The sequence below is a fragment of the Mirounga leonina genome, unplaced genomic scaffold (assembly GCF_011800145.1).
Source record: "Mirounga leonina isolate KUSES-001 unplaced genomic scaffold, KU_Mleo_1.0 Mir_127, whole genome shotgun sequence".
NCBI lineage: Eukaryota > Metazoa > Chordata > Mammalia > Carnivora > Phocidae > Mirounga > Mirounga leonina.
In genome coordinates, this window is record NW_023270316.1 from 51727984 (window position 1) to 51745854 (window position 17871).

The 17871-nt window shown below is 39.2% G+C and overlaps 1 protein-coding gene across 11 annotated transcripts in view; it reads right to left on the bottom strand.

Moving 5' to 3' along the window:
- MTRF1 (mitochondrial translation release factor 1) overlaps positions 1-17871 on the bottom strand; it is a 68362-nt gene that overhangs the window by 34563 nt on the left and 15928 nt on the right. For 6 of the 11 annotated variants that reach the window (XR_004678908.1, XM_035003296.1, XM_035003293.1 and 3 more), the window contains exons 1-5: positions 14111-14357; positions 12063-12485; positions 7625-7716; positions 6138-6219; positions 5832-5939 (exon numbers count right to left, since the gene is read on the bottom strand). Coding sequence is in view for 10 of the 11 variants with exons in the window: in XM_035003296.1 (XP_034859187.1) it covers positions 5832-5939; positions 6138-6219; positions 7625-7716; positions 12063-12477 (697 nt within the window). In the remaining variant the exon portion in view is untranslated. The other 5 variants (XM_035003288.1, XM_035003289.1, XM_035003287.1 and 2 more) reach the window with 4 other exon arrangements.

The following is a 17871-nucleotide window of genomic DNA, read 5'->3' on the forward strand; positions in this document are numbered from 1 at the left end:
AGAGATGTTCTGGGTCTCCTGGAATTAGTATCAGTTCAGAGCCAGCGTCCAGCTGCCCCTGCAAAGTCTGGTTATTTCCATTTCTCCACGGTACAGTTACCCTGGGAAAAAGCCACAGATCCCTTCTGGGAGGAAGCTGGGAGTAAGGTTAACAGTATAAATATTTGCAATATATTGGGGTCCTTCCTCATGGGGACCTAGCACCTCCCCTTTATTCAAGGGGTTTGGGCCCATAAACTGGCTCAAGTCTGAGAACTGATTGAAGGGCCATGACTTGTTTCTGTGATTAAAGTTACATTTCTGTTCACTTGATCTAGAACTTTTCTGCTCATACAGGTAAGTAAGAATTTACTAGGCTTCCTATCTATTTTACTTCTAGGGACAGCAGGATCAACTAGCCAATGGCACAGGGCTGCACAAGTCAGACCACTCCGATTGCTGTTTTGGCTCTGCCGTCTGTGACAGTGACCAAACCACCTGGCCTTTGCCTGTTGAGTGCTATCCCTTGACCCCTGCCACCCTGAAATCCAATGACTCCCAGTGCATTTAGGTTTCCCAGTTTAGTTACCCAGAGTTCCTACTGTCAAGTGTGGCCCACAGAGAAGAGCCAGCACAGAGCTCTTCAAGGATGCCAGGGCTCCCCTTACAAATTTATTTCTCACACTTGTGGACACGTAAAATTAACCATCACATTACTCGAAGTGACCTCTCCCTGAATTTAACTAGCAGGCAGAAAATAACAAGACATAATTATAAACATCAATCTGTTGGGAGGGAAGAGATAACATAACTTTTCATAGAATCCCTTTAGCTTGGAAGAGATTTCAATTTATCAGATGCCAGGTATACAGAATAAAAAGTGTCGGACTGGGCGCCTGGGTGGCTCAGTTGTTAAGCGTCTGCCTTCGGCTCAGGTCATGATCCCAGGGTCCTGGGATCGAGCCCCGCATCGGGCTCCCGGCTCAGCAGGAGGCCTGCTTCTCCCTCTCCCACTCCCCCTGCTTGTGTTCCCTCTCTCGCTGTGTCTCTCTCTGTCAAATAAATAAATCAAATCTTAAAAAAAAAAAAAAAAAGTGTCGGACCTGTACTTCATATCCAGAGCTATCGCCCTCCCCTGCTGCCACAAAAACTATCTTGTAATCATTTAGCTTGGACTATTCATGGAATGCTTGAGTACTGTCCCTCTCTGTACCTCTAATCACAAAACTACAAGGCTTTAAGTCACCTGATGTCTGAATTTTTGCCTCAAAGTATGTTTCTTTTCAACCTTAGCTTTTAGTGCTGTGTGAATCTCTGTGAGTTCCTCTCCATTTCAAGTAAACATTAAAATATATACACATGTTATTTAGTATGCATACTTTATAAGATAGGTGTTTTTCACCCCTTCTCTATGTTAGTCTTCCTATTCATATCTTTTTCTTCTCCCGATTATAAATAAATCAATTTTTAAATATTATTTTCTAATTTTAATGAGTAGAGGTTTATTCTTAGTCTTTAATTTTTTTTTTAAAGATTTTATTTATTTATTTGTCAGAGAGAGAGCGCGCGAGCACAAGCAGGGGGAGTGGCAGGTAGAAGGAGAAGCAGGCTCCCCGCTGAGCAGCGAGCTGACGCGGGACTTGATCTCAGGACCCTGGGATCATGACTGAGCTAAAGCCTGAGCCGAAGGCAGATGCTTAACTGACTGAGCCACCCAGGCGTCCCTCCTAGTCTTTAATTTTAAAAATATAGAGTAAAATATTTAATAAATTTTTCCTTCCTTAAAAAAAGTCCTTTTGATTTTTTTTAATTAGAAAAAAAAATTTTTTTTTTTTAAGTAGGCTCCATGCCCAGTGTGTAGAGCCCAATGCGGGGCTTGAACTCACAACCCTGAGATCAAGACCTGAGCTGAGATTGAGAGTCGGATACTGAACCAACCAAGCTACCCAGGTGCCCCTGTCCTTTTTACTTTTTTAGTACCATTATTTTATTTTGCTAGTAAGCCAGTCTATCTAAAAGAAAGGTTGCCCAACCATTGTCTAGTGATTATTTAGGCTGCTCTACGTCCCTGGCACAGAATCTCTCTTCCTGTAACTACTGAGTTCATCTTTCGTTCTTAAAAACTGGATTCAAAATATCTGAGAGAGGTCACTGCTGACATTTGCCACTTCTCTCTCTTTTATAATGTTGCTGTTTCTAAAGATTTTATTGTTTTTTCAAGTAAGCTCTGCACCCAACGTGGGGCTCGAACCTATAACCCTGAGATGAAGAGTCATATTCTCCACCAACTGAGCTACCAAGATGCCCCAAAATGCTGCTGTTCCTGATTTTTTGAAATTTTATTGTTATGTTAGTCACCATACATTACATCATTATGCTGTTCCTGATTATATTTCCCTTAAAACTTTCTCATCTCTAGCTTCCGTAATATTATACTGTACTCATCCTTTTCCTGCTTATCAGACTCCTCTCTTTCGTTTGCCAACGAGTCAATCTTTCTCAGTGTGGCCGTTCCCTAAGGTTTGGCGCCCTGAATGTTCCCTCTCCCTAGACTCTCCCTCATATATTCTCTCGGCGTCAGGTATTACCTCTGTGCTAACGGCTACTGAATCTCTCTCCTTAATTGTGTTCTCTCACCAAAGCTCTGCTGACACAACAGCATTTACTGGGTATTTCTAAATGGGTGTTCACAATAACCACAGAGTTAGTAATTCAAAAACAACTTACCATTATTCTTCCCGAATGGGCTCTGCTCTCCAACTTGAATGAATATCAGTCTTTCTGGCTAGGAAGATTAGAATCCCCGTGGCTCATCTTGTTTGTGTCAGAACAGACTATTGGGATGTAGTGTGGCTCTGGATCTGACAAACATAAGTTCAGTCCCAGGACCACCATTACTTAACTGTGTGATCTTGGATTAGTCACTTACTCTCTGAGCCCAGCTCCTCATCTGTAAAATGGGGTTAATACTATCTATCTCACAGGGCTGTGAGGATCAGATCACCTGCACTGCACGCAGGACACAGGGGCCAGCACCGGCCCCTCTTTTGTCCGTTTTTCCTGTGAAGGTCTGCCACAGGTCTATGCCAGGTCTAAGTCTTAGTCACACCGGGATTGCTCTAGTAACCTCTCTGCTGTTTGCCTTAAATCGCGCCTCTTGATCCATCCTGCACACTGCTGTCTAAATAATCTTCCTAAGATATGTATTTATCAAATCATGTGCTTATTTTTTTTGAAGATTTATTTATTTATTTGAGAGAGAGAGCAAGTGAGTGGGGGATGGGGAGGCAGAGGGAGAGAGAGTCTGAAGCAGATTCCTCACTGAGCACAAAGCCGGACGTAGAGCTCAATCTCACAACCCTAAGATCATGACCTGAGCCGAAACCAAGAGCTGGACGCTTAACCGACTGCAGCAACCAAGTGCCCCCAAATCATATGCTTACTGATAAAATCTTCAATAGGTCTCTACTCTCTAACAATCAAGGCCTGTTCTGCTTTTAAGGCTGTTCAAACTCTACCCCCTTGAACTCATTTCCTATGTCTTCCCATCACATACTCCAGTTTCTCTTCCAATCATATAGATCTTTTACCTTTTACTATGTCTTCCCACCACAAATATGCTCTGGGTAGACTGGCTTCCTCATTGTCCTACACACACATCAAGATCTTTTCCACCAGGTGGATGCTCTGGCTGTGTCTTCCCTCTGCTCTCAATTCCCCTTCCTGACCACTGACTGTATTTAAAACCTGTACCAAGGGGCGCCTGCGTGGCTCAGTCAGTTAAGCGTCTGCCTTTGGCTCAGGTCATGATCCCAGGGTCCTGGGATTGAGCCCCGCATTGGGCTCCCTGCTCTGCGGGAAGCCTGCTTCTCCTTCTCCCACTCCCCCTGCTTGTGTTCCCTCTCTCGCTGTGTCTCTCTCTGTCAAATAAATAAAATCTTAAAAAAATAAAAAATAAAAATAAATAAATAGAAGTTTAAGGACTTGAGGTGCCTAGATGGCTCAGTCAGTTTAGTGTCCAACTCTTGGTTTCGGCTCAGGGCATGATCCTGATCAGGGTCTTGGGATCGAGCCCCATATCGGGCTCTGTGCTCAGTGGGGAGTCTGCTTGGGATTCTCCCTCTCTCTCTGTCCCTCCCCTTGCTCATTCTCTCTCTCTCTCCCTCTAAAATAAATAAATCTTTAAAAAAAATAAAATAAAAGTTTAAGGACTTGTATTGTTTGATATTGTTTACATTGTGTAAGTTTTTATCAGCCCAACTTAAAAATAAAGACAAATGATTAACTTTTTCTGCATTTCCATAAAAATCGAATACATCAAAAAAAAGGACAGTAGATGAAAAGTCAAGAAACTCACACATGACGCTAAAAGGGAAGATAGAAAAAATGCTAATAAGGACAATGAATAAAGAAGTTGAGAGAATAAAAATGTGAGGAAAATTTTTATGAGAGAATATGAAATAGGGAGATTTTTTTTAAGATTTATTTATTTATTTTAGAGAGAGCGTGCACAAGCAGGGGGAGGGGCAGAGGGAGAGGGAGAAGCAGACTCCCCGCTGAGTGTGGAGCCTGACTCGGCGCCACTGGGTCTTGATCTCAAGACCCTGAGATCATGACCTGAGCCAAAATCAAGAGTCGGCCGCTTAACCGACTGAGCCACCCAGTGGCCCCGGGAGATTATCTTTAACTTCAACATTTCAATGATAAGAATATAAGACAGATAGAATATATTCAAAAGAGAGCTTAAAAAAAGTTCATAAAATCCTTTATGAAAAATGATTTCAGTGGATTTGGCAGAGTGATGAGGAGAGGCGTAAGGCTGGAACACTGGCAAACCAGATCCTTGGAAAGATTATTCTGTTATGTGCACTTTGAGATTTTAAAAATTTAAGAAATTAGGGCCTCCTGGGTGGTTAAACATTCAACTCTTGATTTCAGCTTAGGTCATGATCTCAAGGTCGTGAGAATGAGCCCTGCATCAAGCTCTGCGCTGATCATGGAGCCTGCTTGAGATTCTCTCTCCCTCTCCCTCTGCCCCTCCCCTCCCTGTCCCTCTCTCTCTAAAAAAAAAAATTTTTAAGAAGTTAAAAAAAAAATCTAATATATCATTGGCCACTTAGTCTAAATGATAATACTTTCAGATTGTTATCACATAAATGATAAAGTTCTTTAGAGTAAAAAACCTTAATGTATCTTTCTTTGAATACAGAGAACAATGATTTTCAAGGCAAGGTACCTATCTATCCTCCCCAGGGAAATTTTCTCTAATTCAGACATTCCTTCCTTCACTACCTCCCACTTTCTTCTTGCATTTAAGACCTCTACTTTGGTAAAGCTACTGAGATTGATGAGCCTGCATTACAGCATTTAGTAGATATAGATAAAACATTTTAAAAAATGGGACAACAGGGGGCTCCTGCCTTCTGCTCAGATCATGATCCCAGGGTCCTGGGATCAAGTCCCACATTGGGCTCCCTGCACAGCAGGGAGTCTGCTTCTCCCTCTGCCCCTCCCCCAACTCGTGCATGCTCTCTCTCTTGCAAAAATAAATAAAATCTTTAAAAAAATGGGACAGGGTGCCTGGGTGGCTCAGTTGGTTAAGCGACTGCCTTCGGCTCGGGTCATGATCCTGGAGTCCTGGGATCGAGTTCCGCATCGGGCTCCCTGCTCAGGAGGGAGTCTGCTTCTCCCTCTGACCCTTCCCCCTCTCATGCTCTATCTTATTCTCTCTCTCAAATAAATAAATAAAATCTTAAAAAAAATTAAAAAATGGGACAACACAGTTCTAACTAAGATCAGAGGTAAAATAATTTTCAGCATCATCTATGGACAAAATCTTCAAATATGCCTACCATAATCAGCTGGTGTGTAATTCAGGAGTTCAAATTTCCAGTTTTTATAGCTTGAATAATTCTGGTACATATCAAATATTTCCCGAGTAAACTGCTGGCAGATATCACCTAAAAAAATACAAAAAATATTCAGTCAGCACAGATTTTTTAAGAGAGCCATTCTTAGGTACAGGCCCTTTGGGAAATAGGGAGTAACTGTTTCCATAGTGAAACACATTTAGTGGACTTTTAAAGTTATAGTGTGTCAAACCAAGGTAAAATTTAAGTGTTTTTTTAGATCATTTATAATAAAATTATTTAACTGACCTCCAGTAGTTCTTCCAGATGTCACCTCTAAAATAACATCATTTTTGTCATATTTCTCCTTTGGCACTAGACTCTGGAAAAGCTGAAAATGGAAAAAAAAAAAAATCAGCATTTGTGTGTATATTTTCCATGATATACTACTGCTTGATTTTGGACAAAAGACCTCCAAACATTAAAAAAAAAAAATCAGTAATTAACAAAATCATATAGCATCCCAATGAGGTCTAGTCATTAAATGCTATAATAAGTAGACTGCATTAGACCTAAAATAAGTGATCAATTAATGCAAACAATGGAGTTACTTGTCAGGGTATTCTCCACAATGCTATCAGATTATCTTAATTTTCTAAAATGCCCAAGTTTAGATCAAAGTCTAGAGTGTTCCATTCAATTTTTTTCAGATTTTGCCTCTTATTAGTTCTGAACAGTAGCTTCTTTCATCTAATGAATGAAGTAAAGCTTTGAAAGTGTTCACTTGGAGAAAATGAGGACTCTTTATATATGATTGTGTATTCTCTCCTGCCACAGATGACAGTGGGCCCCAGGTCGTGCCCTGTGTTCTCAGTAATGCTGTTCTGCTTAAAGAATATATTGAGGACTCCCAGGATAAGGCTTAAATAGTTTCTGAGCTGTGACAAGAAAACAAGGGGCTTCCTAAAAAAGTAACTAGCTTCCCTCTAAAGAAGAAAAGGGATGCAATTTTATTTTTTGTTTATTACTAAAAAGTTTTTCAAATCAAATTACCTACGTGTCATGACTCTCCCTACTGCCAATTTTTTAAATACTCCATCTCTGTTAGAAATGGTAGTCTGTGGGAGGGAACATCAGACCAAGAGTGACACCATCCTTCTGCCTTTGACTTGCTAGTTAGATCAGTGATAACAGTAACTGAGACCTCCACCTCCTTCTCCTCAACAAGCCCCTCTATGGAGTAGGGGGACTAAAGGCAGGACAACGGCAAATAGGACAGAAGGGAAGAAGATATAGATGCTATATGGCACTGTGGTTTTCGTTGGTCTTTTAGACAAATCACCCATCGAATTACAAGGAGCTAAAGACTTGCGTGAACCAACAGTGTCTATACGTTTGGATTGATTCCACTCTATCCAGAAAGCAAATTTTCAATCCTTAATTAACACAATCACTATGAACCACTCCCCTTTTCTAAGGCTTAAGAACCCCTGATTCTTCCTCTTGGTGAACTAAATTTCTTTACCAGCATCTGTCTCCTCACCTGGCAAGTTAACAGCTTTGGAATAGTTACTCAAGGAGGTGAGGGGGAAAGTGATGTTTTATTCTTCAGCATCCCAATGGCTTCAATCTCATTCTGTAGCAAATTACAGTACTAAACCCAGCTTAATCATTTATCATAAAAGAAGATTTAATAAACTCGTGTTTAGAAAGTACTTTGAACACCAAAGCATAGCTCAGTAAAACAGTATTCTTTTATATTAACACAATTGAGTAGTTTACCTCCTAAAACATACCTCACTGTATAATAGATGGATTTTTTGAGCAATGGTTTGCCTCTCTTCCAATGCGAGTTCTTGTAACTGCTTTTCATCTTGTTTATTTAGACCTACAAACCATCAACAAAAATTATAAATGTTTTTAAATACAGGGAAACTCTTAAATAGCTACCTAATTCTGTCTATAAATTTTATTTCAGTTGTGAAGGAGGGATTATACAAAAGAAGAGTTAGAATAGTTAAAGAATATTAATAAGTACTTGTGAAGCATATCTAAAAAAAATTCATTGTGTAAAGAAATATGATCACTGCCCCAAAGAGTTTATGATTTGAATGTCTAGAACCAATTACAGGAATCAATGATTAATAAAACAAGCTTGAAAAAGGACTGGTTAATTAAATATAAACTCAAATAAGGTAAGTTTTGGAGTAAATGGAGTGACCACTTCTTGTCTTAAAGGTAGCAGCCATTACTCAGGACACTGTGGGTAATCCAGGAGGGCTGGAGTCTCCATTATTTTTTTTTCCTCCCAAGTCAGAAATAAGAACTCTTAGAATTTTGAAATCTCTTGAAATATTTATACCTAGTAAACAGTTTTTAAAAACACCCTGTAAGTCAAACAAAACATCTTTGTAACCTCTGCTTTATGGAAACAATGGTCCTTTTCACATCATTTCAAAAGCAGAAAGTTAAATCCTGGAACTCCCAACAAAAAAGCTAACAATGAGAGATAGTAGATCTCATAACCTTTGACTCCATTGCTCTAGATACCTAGACTCCATTTGTTAGTGGTGATGCTTGCAAGGTGATATAGAAATGTTTGATTCTTAATAGTAAAGAAGAAAACAGAAATGAAAAATCATAATTATAAAACAGAGAAGGCTCTTTGAAATTTCTTTCCTGGTCATGGAAGTCATTAAGGTCTGGTGGGATTCTATGCCTCATTCATACTTTCAACATCTAACACTTACTATGCACCAGATACTCTGCCAGTTGTTGGGGACACAGGGATGAATAAAACATGGTTCCAGGCCTTAAGGGCTCAGTCTGGTAGGAAAGATCGACATGTAGACACGATCACAGAATGTGACAGGACAGTGCCATGAAGGCATAAAGGAGTGGGTCTAACCGAGACCTTAGCACTTGAGGAAGGCTTCCTGGATAGATGCCATCTGAACTAAATTCTAATTATGGATCATCTGTTGCAGAATTTTAATATCACTAGTGGCCCCACATTATGCACTTATACCACAAATGGAAACTAGGCTGACATTACTTCATATAGGTACCTGCTGGGTCAAAGACATCAGAAAAACCTGATGTGCAGTCACATAAAATTATTTTTGTGCCCTCTTATTATTTACTGATGTGTGAAATCTAACCTAATTCAATTTCATTATATCAAGAAAGGTTTGAGAGTCTATTATATCCTATGTTTGGTGCTGCAGGAAATCTAAAAATGAGTAAGACATAGGCTCAGTCTTTGAGGAACACATAATGAAGGAAGGGACAGAAATTAAGACAATTATATAAAGGATCAAAATTCAAAACAGAGAAAGGTAACATTTTTGTTTTGCAGAGGGGATTGAAGCCAAAGTATGACATCCAAGCCACACTTTATAAGTGAAATGAATTTTAACAAGGTAAAATTGGTGGGTAACAATGTGTGCAAAGACAGATATGGGATGACATGGGTATGTATATTCAGGGAACAGCAAGTTCTTTATTTTTCTTGGAAGGTAGCATATGCAAAGGGAATTAATACACTATACAGAAAGGCTGGTGTCACTTTGCAGAAGCTCTTTTTTTTTTTTTTTTAAGATTTTATTTATTTATGAGAGAGAGAGAGAGCACAAGTGGGGGGCAGGGAGAGGGAGCTAGAGAAGCAGACTCAATCACAGGACCCCAGGATCATGACCTGATCTGAAGGCAGATGCTTAACTGATTAAGCCACCCAGGGGCCCTTCTGCAGATGCTCTTAAATAACAAATCAAGAAATCTATATTTATAGGCAATGGGAGCTACTGAAAATTTTGAGCAGGGGAGTAATCTGATTACAGTTGTACGTGGACTGGGAAAGCCTGGAAGTGGCATGACAAGTTAGGAATGTATTGTAACTATCCAGGATGAGATATAATAAAGATATAAGAAGGGGACTCATGAAAGGTACACTACAGAGGCAGACTCTGTTGGAACTGGACTCATTGTGCAGTGGCTAAGAATAGAGGCTGTGGAATCTCACTGATTGGGTTCAAATCCTTGCTCCTTGCCTGATTGGCTGAGTGACCTTTGGCATTTTAAGCTCTCAGTTTCTTCATCAATAAAATGGGGACATTAATAATAATTCCTACCTTGTAAGATTATTGTGAATATTCAAATGAGATAATATTTGTAAAATACTTAGCTTAGTGCCTAGCACATGGTAGGGCTGTAAATGTTGCTTTTATCACTGTTATTACAGAAGAGCAGACTTTTAGACCTAGAAGAGACTTCAGAAACAATCCAATCCAATCTCAGTTATACTGGTGATACAATGTATACATCACTGTATACTGGTGATACAACCAAGGCTGAAAGAGATTATGTCAACTTAATTTATAAGCATTTAGTAAGTTCCTATTATATGCAAAGAACCTTCCCCAAACTAATTAATTACAAATTTGAGTGGCATAATGCAGAGTAAAAAAAAAAAAATCCTCATTAAGCATAGTGAGAAACTCATGGTACCACCAATAGAAGGTAGGAAATCCAGGACTTTACAGGTATAACTGTGAGTGGCCTTGACATTGCTTAACATCTCTAACACTTAATGGAACAGAATGGAGCACAGAAGAAAGTTTAGGAACTAAAAGCCTATAGCACTATCGGGATAAATGTTGAATCCCAGGTTAGTCCATTGTGTTTTTCTCTCAACTTCTGTACATTTTGGAAAATTGTCATATGAGAAAAAATGTTAAGGCAATAGCAACACTAAGAAATATCAAAACTAGCAATAAACACCTCTCACACAGATCAAAGAATTAAATGTAAGGTTAAAAAATTTAACTCTCGGGACACCTGGGTGGCTCAGTTGGTTCAGTGTCTGTCTTCGGCTCAGGTCATGATCCTGGGGTCCTGGGACTGAATCCTATATTGGGCTCCTTGCTCAGCGGGAGCCTGCTTCTCCCTCTGCCCCTCCCCCTGCTCGTGGTCTCTCTCTCTCTCTCTCTGTCTCTCTCTCACTCTCTCTGTCAAACAAATAAATAAAATCTTTAAAAAAAAAATTTAACCTCAGAAGAAAACACAGATGTACCCTTTGTAACCGTGGGTTACACAACAGTTTCTTAGATGTAACACCAAAACACAAGCAACAGTAGAAAAAAAGGGAAATTTGACATCATCAAAACTAAAAAATTATGGTGCTTCAAAAGATAACCCAGAGGAGAAAAGTTTTGCATATCATATATCTGATAAGGAATTTGTGGCTATAATATAAAGAACTCTCACAACTCATTAATAGGACAAATAACTCATTTTAAAAACGAGCAAAGGATCTGAACAGTCATTTATCCAAAGATGAGATACAAATGGCCAACAGGCACATGAAAAGATGCTCAACATCATTAATCAGGGAAATGCAAATCAAAGCCATACTCAGATACCATTTTACACCCACTAGGATAGCTAGAATCAAAAGGGCAGAGTAAAAATGGTGCAGCCACTTTGGAAAACAGTCTGGCAACTCCTCAAAAGGTCAAATATAGAGTTATGATAGGCAATTGTAGCACCATTGTTCATAATAACCAAAAAGTGGAAACAACACAATATCCATTAAGTGATAAATGGATAAATAAAAATAAAATGTGGTAGATCCATACAATGGAATATAGTCCCACAATAAAAAGACATGAAATACAAATACATGCTACAACATAGATGAAACTTGAAAATATTATGCTAAATGAAAGAAGCCAGTCACAAAGGACCAATTATATGACTCCACTTATATACAATGCCTGAAATAAGTAAATCTAGAAAGTAGATTAGCAGTTGCCTCGGGTTGGTAGGGAAGGGGGAATTGGGCCACGTGGCTACAAGGTGCAGGGTTCTTTCTGGGATGATGAAATAATACCTGGATGAAATAATACCCTTTGATGGGGTAGGAACTGTATTTCTGTGTCTCTGCTATGTATGTAGGCAAGTGCTCAGTAAAGGCCTGCTCAGTAAATTAAAGCTTTGGTAAAGGTCAATATTCAGTCTCCTAGACCCTAAAAACTTCTTGGCAAGCACCACGAGGAGTTTGGTCTCTTAGTAGTTGATTTTTAGTAGCCAAAATACATCAAACACCCAGGGTAGAATCCTGTCTTCTCTGAGTATAGAGTGTATTCATTCTAAGCTTTTTAAAAAACTGCATTCAAGAAAGCTTTAACCTATAAAATCAATTACATTCTTTACACACACATATCTTTTACCTACTTTTACACATTGAATCTAATTCTTCAATTGCTTGCTCAGCCTCCTGAATTTCTTGGTAAATGGCTGCAAGTGGTGCCAACTCAGCATGCCTTCGATTCAAGGACTTCCGGTCCCCTTCATTCACAGACATATGCTGCAAACACTCATCAAGCGTCCGGTACTCCTTATTCAGGTCCTCCATGTATTTCTGTAGTGCTTTATTCTTCCACAGCATCTTGGACTGATGACAGTATCTCCTGGGACAATTCTTATTTAGCAGATGATGGAGAATGCGATTCCGGTTTTGTCTAAAAATCCACAGCCTTGTATCAAGATGGATCTGTGTAAATTGATGAGATTGGGGCTGGAGGTGGTACTGGCGGGGACCATTAAGAGATGAATGTCTAAAAAGCCAAGCACACAGGTGACGATTCATCTCAGCATCTGAAATATAATAAACACAATCTGAAAAAAAAAACAACAACTCTACAAATACAAAAGCTGGAAGGAGCCTCAAGAAATCTTGTTCCGTTCATGGGCACAGGCAGCTCCAAACACAGTCTGAAAATTCAGTAATTCATAAAAGGAAAATAATTCTTCATACCTCTGAATCTAACATATTAAAATAAGTGAAGATAGCACGGTTTTCTATTTACTCAATGTATATAATTAACGATGGCAAATGAGTAGAAGCATAATTAATAAATACATCAATAGACTGGGTTCAATCAGCTACTTCCTAGAAAGTATCCAGGATCTAGAATTGAGTACGTCAACAAGCACTTGAAAGGTATGAAATAATCATGCAAGTTTTAGGTGGTTCACATACACAGAGATTTCTAAAGTTTGAAGGAAATACTAACTGTTTTCTTGTCTAATTCTTTAATTTTAGGTATCCAGATGTCCAAGGAAGTCAAGTAACTTAATCATGATTATTTACTCAGCCAGCCAGAGGCAGAGCTCATACTAGAATGCAGTTTGCCTGTTCGGAGCTCAGCGCTTTCCATTCTCAATTCTACAATCAGGTGCTTATCTTTCAGCTAAGATCCTGAAGGAGGAAAACTTCAGATAGTAACAGACTAAGAAAGTAGGCCAGGTAAAAAGGGAGGGTGGCATTATTCGCATTAAGTGAAAAAAGCAGAATGCAAAACAATATAATCTCAATTAGGTTTTCAAGATTTTCTATGATATATGATATATAAGTAAAAAAGGTAAACAATATTTTTTTGGGAAAAAAAACAACCTAAAAAACAAACATACCAAAACGTTAATAAGATGATTTCTAGTTGTGGGATTGTGGATACCTTTTGCTTGCTTTGTTTTTTCTACCTTTCGGTGTTTTTAATATTTTTATACCCACAGCACGTATTACTGTCACAATCAGGAAAAAATAGTTACTTTAAAAAATTACAAGTTAGGTGAAACTGGCTGTGTACATGAATTTCCTGTTCTTCACCCGTCTAATAGACATAATCAAAAGCTAACAAAAGCACAGAATAGTTTTATTAAGAAAGGGAAAAGATAAAGTATTTTAGGAAAAACACTCTGCTCCTAAAATTCTGAGGTTCAAAGTTGAAATAAGGGTCAAAATTTTATGAGAATCAACTTTTACTGTTTCCCGTGTTCCTACTACACTAGGCGGTGCATTCATTTATTAACTCATTTGATCATTGTAAGTCAGCTAACTTGAATATCATTATCTCCTAGAAAATAACACATTCAGAATGGTCTCCAAAACATTCAGACTTTGCAGGATTCTGCCAATGAACTTTAACATCTGAAGCCCATTTGGAAAAAGACTGTGGAAAAACGCACCAATGCCCAGCAGCCACACACGTTACAGTCCTTCAGCAGAAGTTCCCGTGTGTCTTTACACCTAGTCTCAAGCACATCAGAGAAGTGTGTCCATTTGAAAAAACAGACAAAAGGATGACACATTTTTGTTAGAACACTTCTAGCTAAAATTTCCACCCTAGAAACAGTGGTAGAATGAGTAACTCTTACGATCTTGGACCTCAATGTTAAGAGAAAAAACAGAACCACCACAACAAACCACTCGCTGGGGTTACCTGCGCCCGAGCACGGCCCGTCTTCGCCATCACCCACCGCAGTAGCAGCGTTACTCTGATACTCTAGGAACGATTCTCAGAGTCGGCAGGTCAGAAGTGACACTAAGCCTGCGCTGCAGCAACACGTGTACGCCACACTTCGTAACTCAGTACACGGAGTGATCCTACCGAGGCAACATGGAAAAAAAAAATGGGGGTGGAAAAATACTTTTTCTAAGATCAAAAAAAGGAGGAAAAAAAATAATTGTGAGTACCTAAGAAAAAGAACAAAGGACGACAGCTTTCCTTTCTGAAGCCGGAACCTTCTGTGACCTGCTACATTTCAGCCCGACAGACACTGTATCACTTTCACTTCCGGGTTCACACCTTCCGGGTTAACACTTGCTCTCAGGTTCTCCTCAGCAGTCGTCCTTGGGTGTGCGTAACAGCTAACAGGGGAAACACAACAGAAAAATGACAACTCGAGAAAGAAAAAAAAAAAAAAATGACAAAGCAATAAAGAAAATTCCAGGAGATGACCATGGGCGGTACCCATCCGGAGCCCGAGCCCAGGGCACGGGTTGCGACAGGATAGGTAGGGTGGGCGGTAGCGGAATGCAAGAATGGACCACAACTTCCGGGAGCTCCCACCCAGGAATCCTGGGAGTTGTAGTTTACGCCCAGGCTGGCCTCCAAGCCCTGGGCCAAAAGTGGACCTCTGGTTTCATAGTTACAGGCAAACACAGGAAAGAGATTCTCTACAATTCTGATTAGGAGATCAAGATTTACAATATATTAATATGAAATTACAAGAATTTCCTCATATATGGAAATTATATAATGGAGCCACTAAAGAAGTGGGGTTTTTTTGTTTGTTTTTTAAGCAGTTGTTCTTTCATTTTTATTTCATTTATTTATTTTTTTGAGGACTCCCTTTTCATCATCCCCAGATTTAGGGATTCTGCATGTTTTTTTGTTTTTGTTTTTATTTCTTTTTCCCATTTTTCCCCCCTATGGGATCTGCATGTTAATAGTTGTACTTTCAGCTTTCACTGCTTGCGAAAATGCCTAATAACTAAAGGAGGATATAAATTTGTATTTTTAAAAATCATAACGGGGTCCAAAAGATAGGAGACTATATATATCCACAAATTAATGACTTCATAGATGTTGCATGCATATATAGAATTTAGGGGCTCAAACTAGGTTCAGAGCTTGTAAACTAGTGATTACATAATTATAAAAATCCAGCTAATAAACAATTCCAGGAAAATGCAAATATACTGCCTTACTTTAAATATCACAAGTCACATACCGCTATGTCTCAATATTTCTTTATCAAAAGCCAAGGCAACCATCATCCCATATAACTGACTTCACAGGATATTTTCTTAGGTTGTGACTGCATATAAAAAGGACAATTAACCGTAAATGCAAATATCTAACATTACCTACTTCAAGGTATTTACTTCTACCTAGTATATATTAAATCCTATACTAAATGGTTTAAACCTATTAATTAACTCTTACCACAACAACCCTGAAATACCCATTTTGCAGAAGAGAAAACTAAGACACAGAGAGCTTAAGTAACTTGTCCAAGGTAAAAGAACTGGTAAGTAATAGAACTGAGATTCAATCAAGGTAGTCTGTCTTAGTGTTCTGTGACTCCTAAGCTCTGATACTGCCTCCCTCCTCCAAAAAAAGAAAGAAAAAAGAAAACATTCCATTGTTCATTCAATAAATAATGGGCACCAGTTATACGCTACTCACTGTGTTATGGACATGAGAATTTAGCAATGAAGAGAAAAGGCACAAATCTTTGCCCACATGGAGTTTATGTTCCAGTAGGGAACAAATTCCAAAGGATCCACAAAAATCATTCTCCTAAATTATCCAATAAAATCATTTTTTCGTTTGATTTGTGTATGCAGATATATAACTTAAGTAATATAGTATAGAAAGCTTTATTCTTCTTAAAAAATAACTTTACTGCTATGGACTGAATTGTGTGCCTCCCCCCCCCCCAATTTAACATGTTGAAGGTAACTCCCAGCATGACCCTCCAGTGAGTGTGACACTGGAGACAGGGCCTTTAAGGTTAAGCGAGTCATAAAGGTGAAGGCCTGATCTAGTAATATTTGTGCCCTGCTAAGAAGAGACATCAGAGAGCTTGTGAGTGCAAGTTCTCTCTTCTCTCTTTTTCTCCAAGACAAAGATGCCTCAGGATGAAACCTACCTTGCCAGCACCTTGATCTGGGACTTCCCAGCCTCCCAAAGTGTGAGAAATAAATTTATGTTGTTTAAGGCACTCAGTCTATGGTATTTTGTTATGGCAGCCCAAGAAAACAAACACATTTACGTGTGTAAAAATTTATTGGGATATACATGAAACTTTATGCACTTTATGTATTTTATTCCTCAATTTAAAAAAAGTCACTAAAGGGACGTCTGGGTGGCTCAGTTGGTTAAGCATCTGCCTTCGGCTCAGGTCATGATCCCAGGGTCTGGGATCAAGTTCTGCATCGGGTTCCCTGCTTCTCCCTCTGCCTGCTGCTTCGCCTGCTTGTGCTCTCTCTTTCTCTCTGACAAATAAATAAATAAAATCTTTAAAAAAAAATCCCTAAAGACATTTATGCTTAGTACTATAAATATTGCTTTCTCCTCCATGCTTTTTAAAAAAGAATATAATATGGTATATCTATATTTATGAATATGCAATGATGTCCACAATCCATCATTAAATGAAAGACATTGTTAAAAAAAAAAACTCAGCAAACAAACAAAGAAAAATTAGAAGGGAGGTGGCGGGGGGGGGGGTTGTTGTTCAAAAAAAACACAACTCAGCAAATTGAGTTCCACTTAAAAACATATGATGCATGGAGCACCTGGATGGCTCAGTTGGCTAAGCATTTGACTCTTGTTCTCAGCTTAGGTCTTGATTTCAGGGTCATGAGTTGAAGCTTCATGTTGGGCTCCATGCTGGGCGTGGAGACTACTTAAGAAAAAAATATGTGTGATGCATATATATTTAAAAGTCCAGTGGAATTATAGGTAATCCTTATTTTCTTCTTTGTTGTAGTCTGGATTTCCTGAAGTTTTGTGATGAGTATTATTGTAAACAAGACAGGTATAAAAGAAAAAAAAGGACAGTAAAAAAAGATTTTATTTATTTGAGAGAGAGAGAGCGTGAGCACGAGTGGGGGTAGGAGCAGAGGGAGAAGGACAAGCAGACTCCCTGCTGAGCGTGAGCCCAATACAGGGCTCGATTTCACCGACCCTGAGATCATGACCTGAGCCAAAATCCGGAGTCAGATGCTCAACTGACTGAGCCACCCACGTGCTCCAAAAAGGACATTCTTTAATGTTTGATTGAAAAAGCCTATGGGAGGGGCGCCTTGGTGGCTCAGTTGGTTAAGCGACTGCCTTCGGCTCAGGTCATGATCCTGGAGTCCCGGGATCGAGTCCCGCATCGGGCTCCCTGCTCAGCAGGGAGTCTGCTTCTCCCTCTGACCCTCCTCCCTCTCATGCTCTCTGTCTCTCATTCTCTCTCCCTCTCAATAAATAAATAAATAACTTTAAAAAAAAAAAAAGAAAAAGCCTATGGGAGTTATTATTATTGAATCATTTTATGAAGTTAAGTTCTTTTTTTTTTTTTTAAAGATTTTATTTATTTATTTGAGACAGAGAGAATGAGAGAGAGAGAGCACATGAGAGGGGGGAGGGTCAGAGGGAGAAGCAGACTCCCCGCCGAGCAGGGAGCCCGATGCGGGACTCGATCC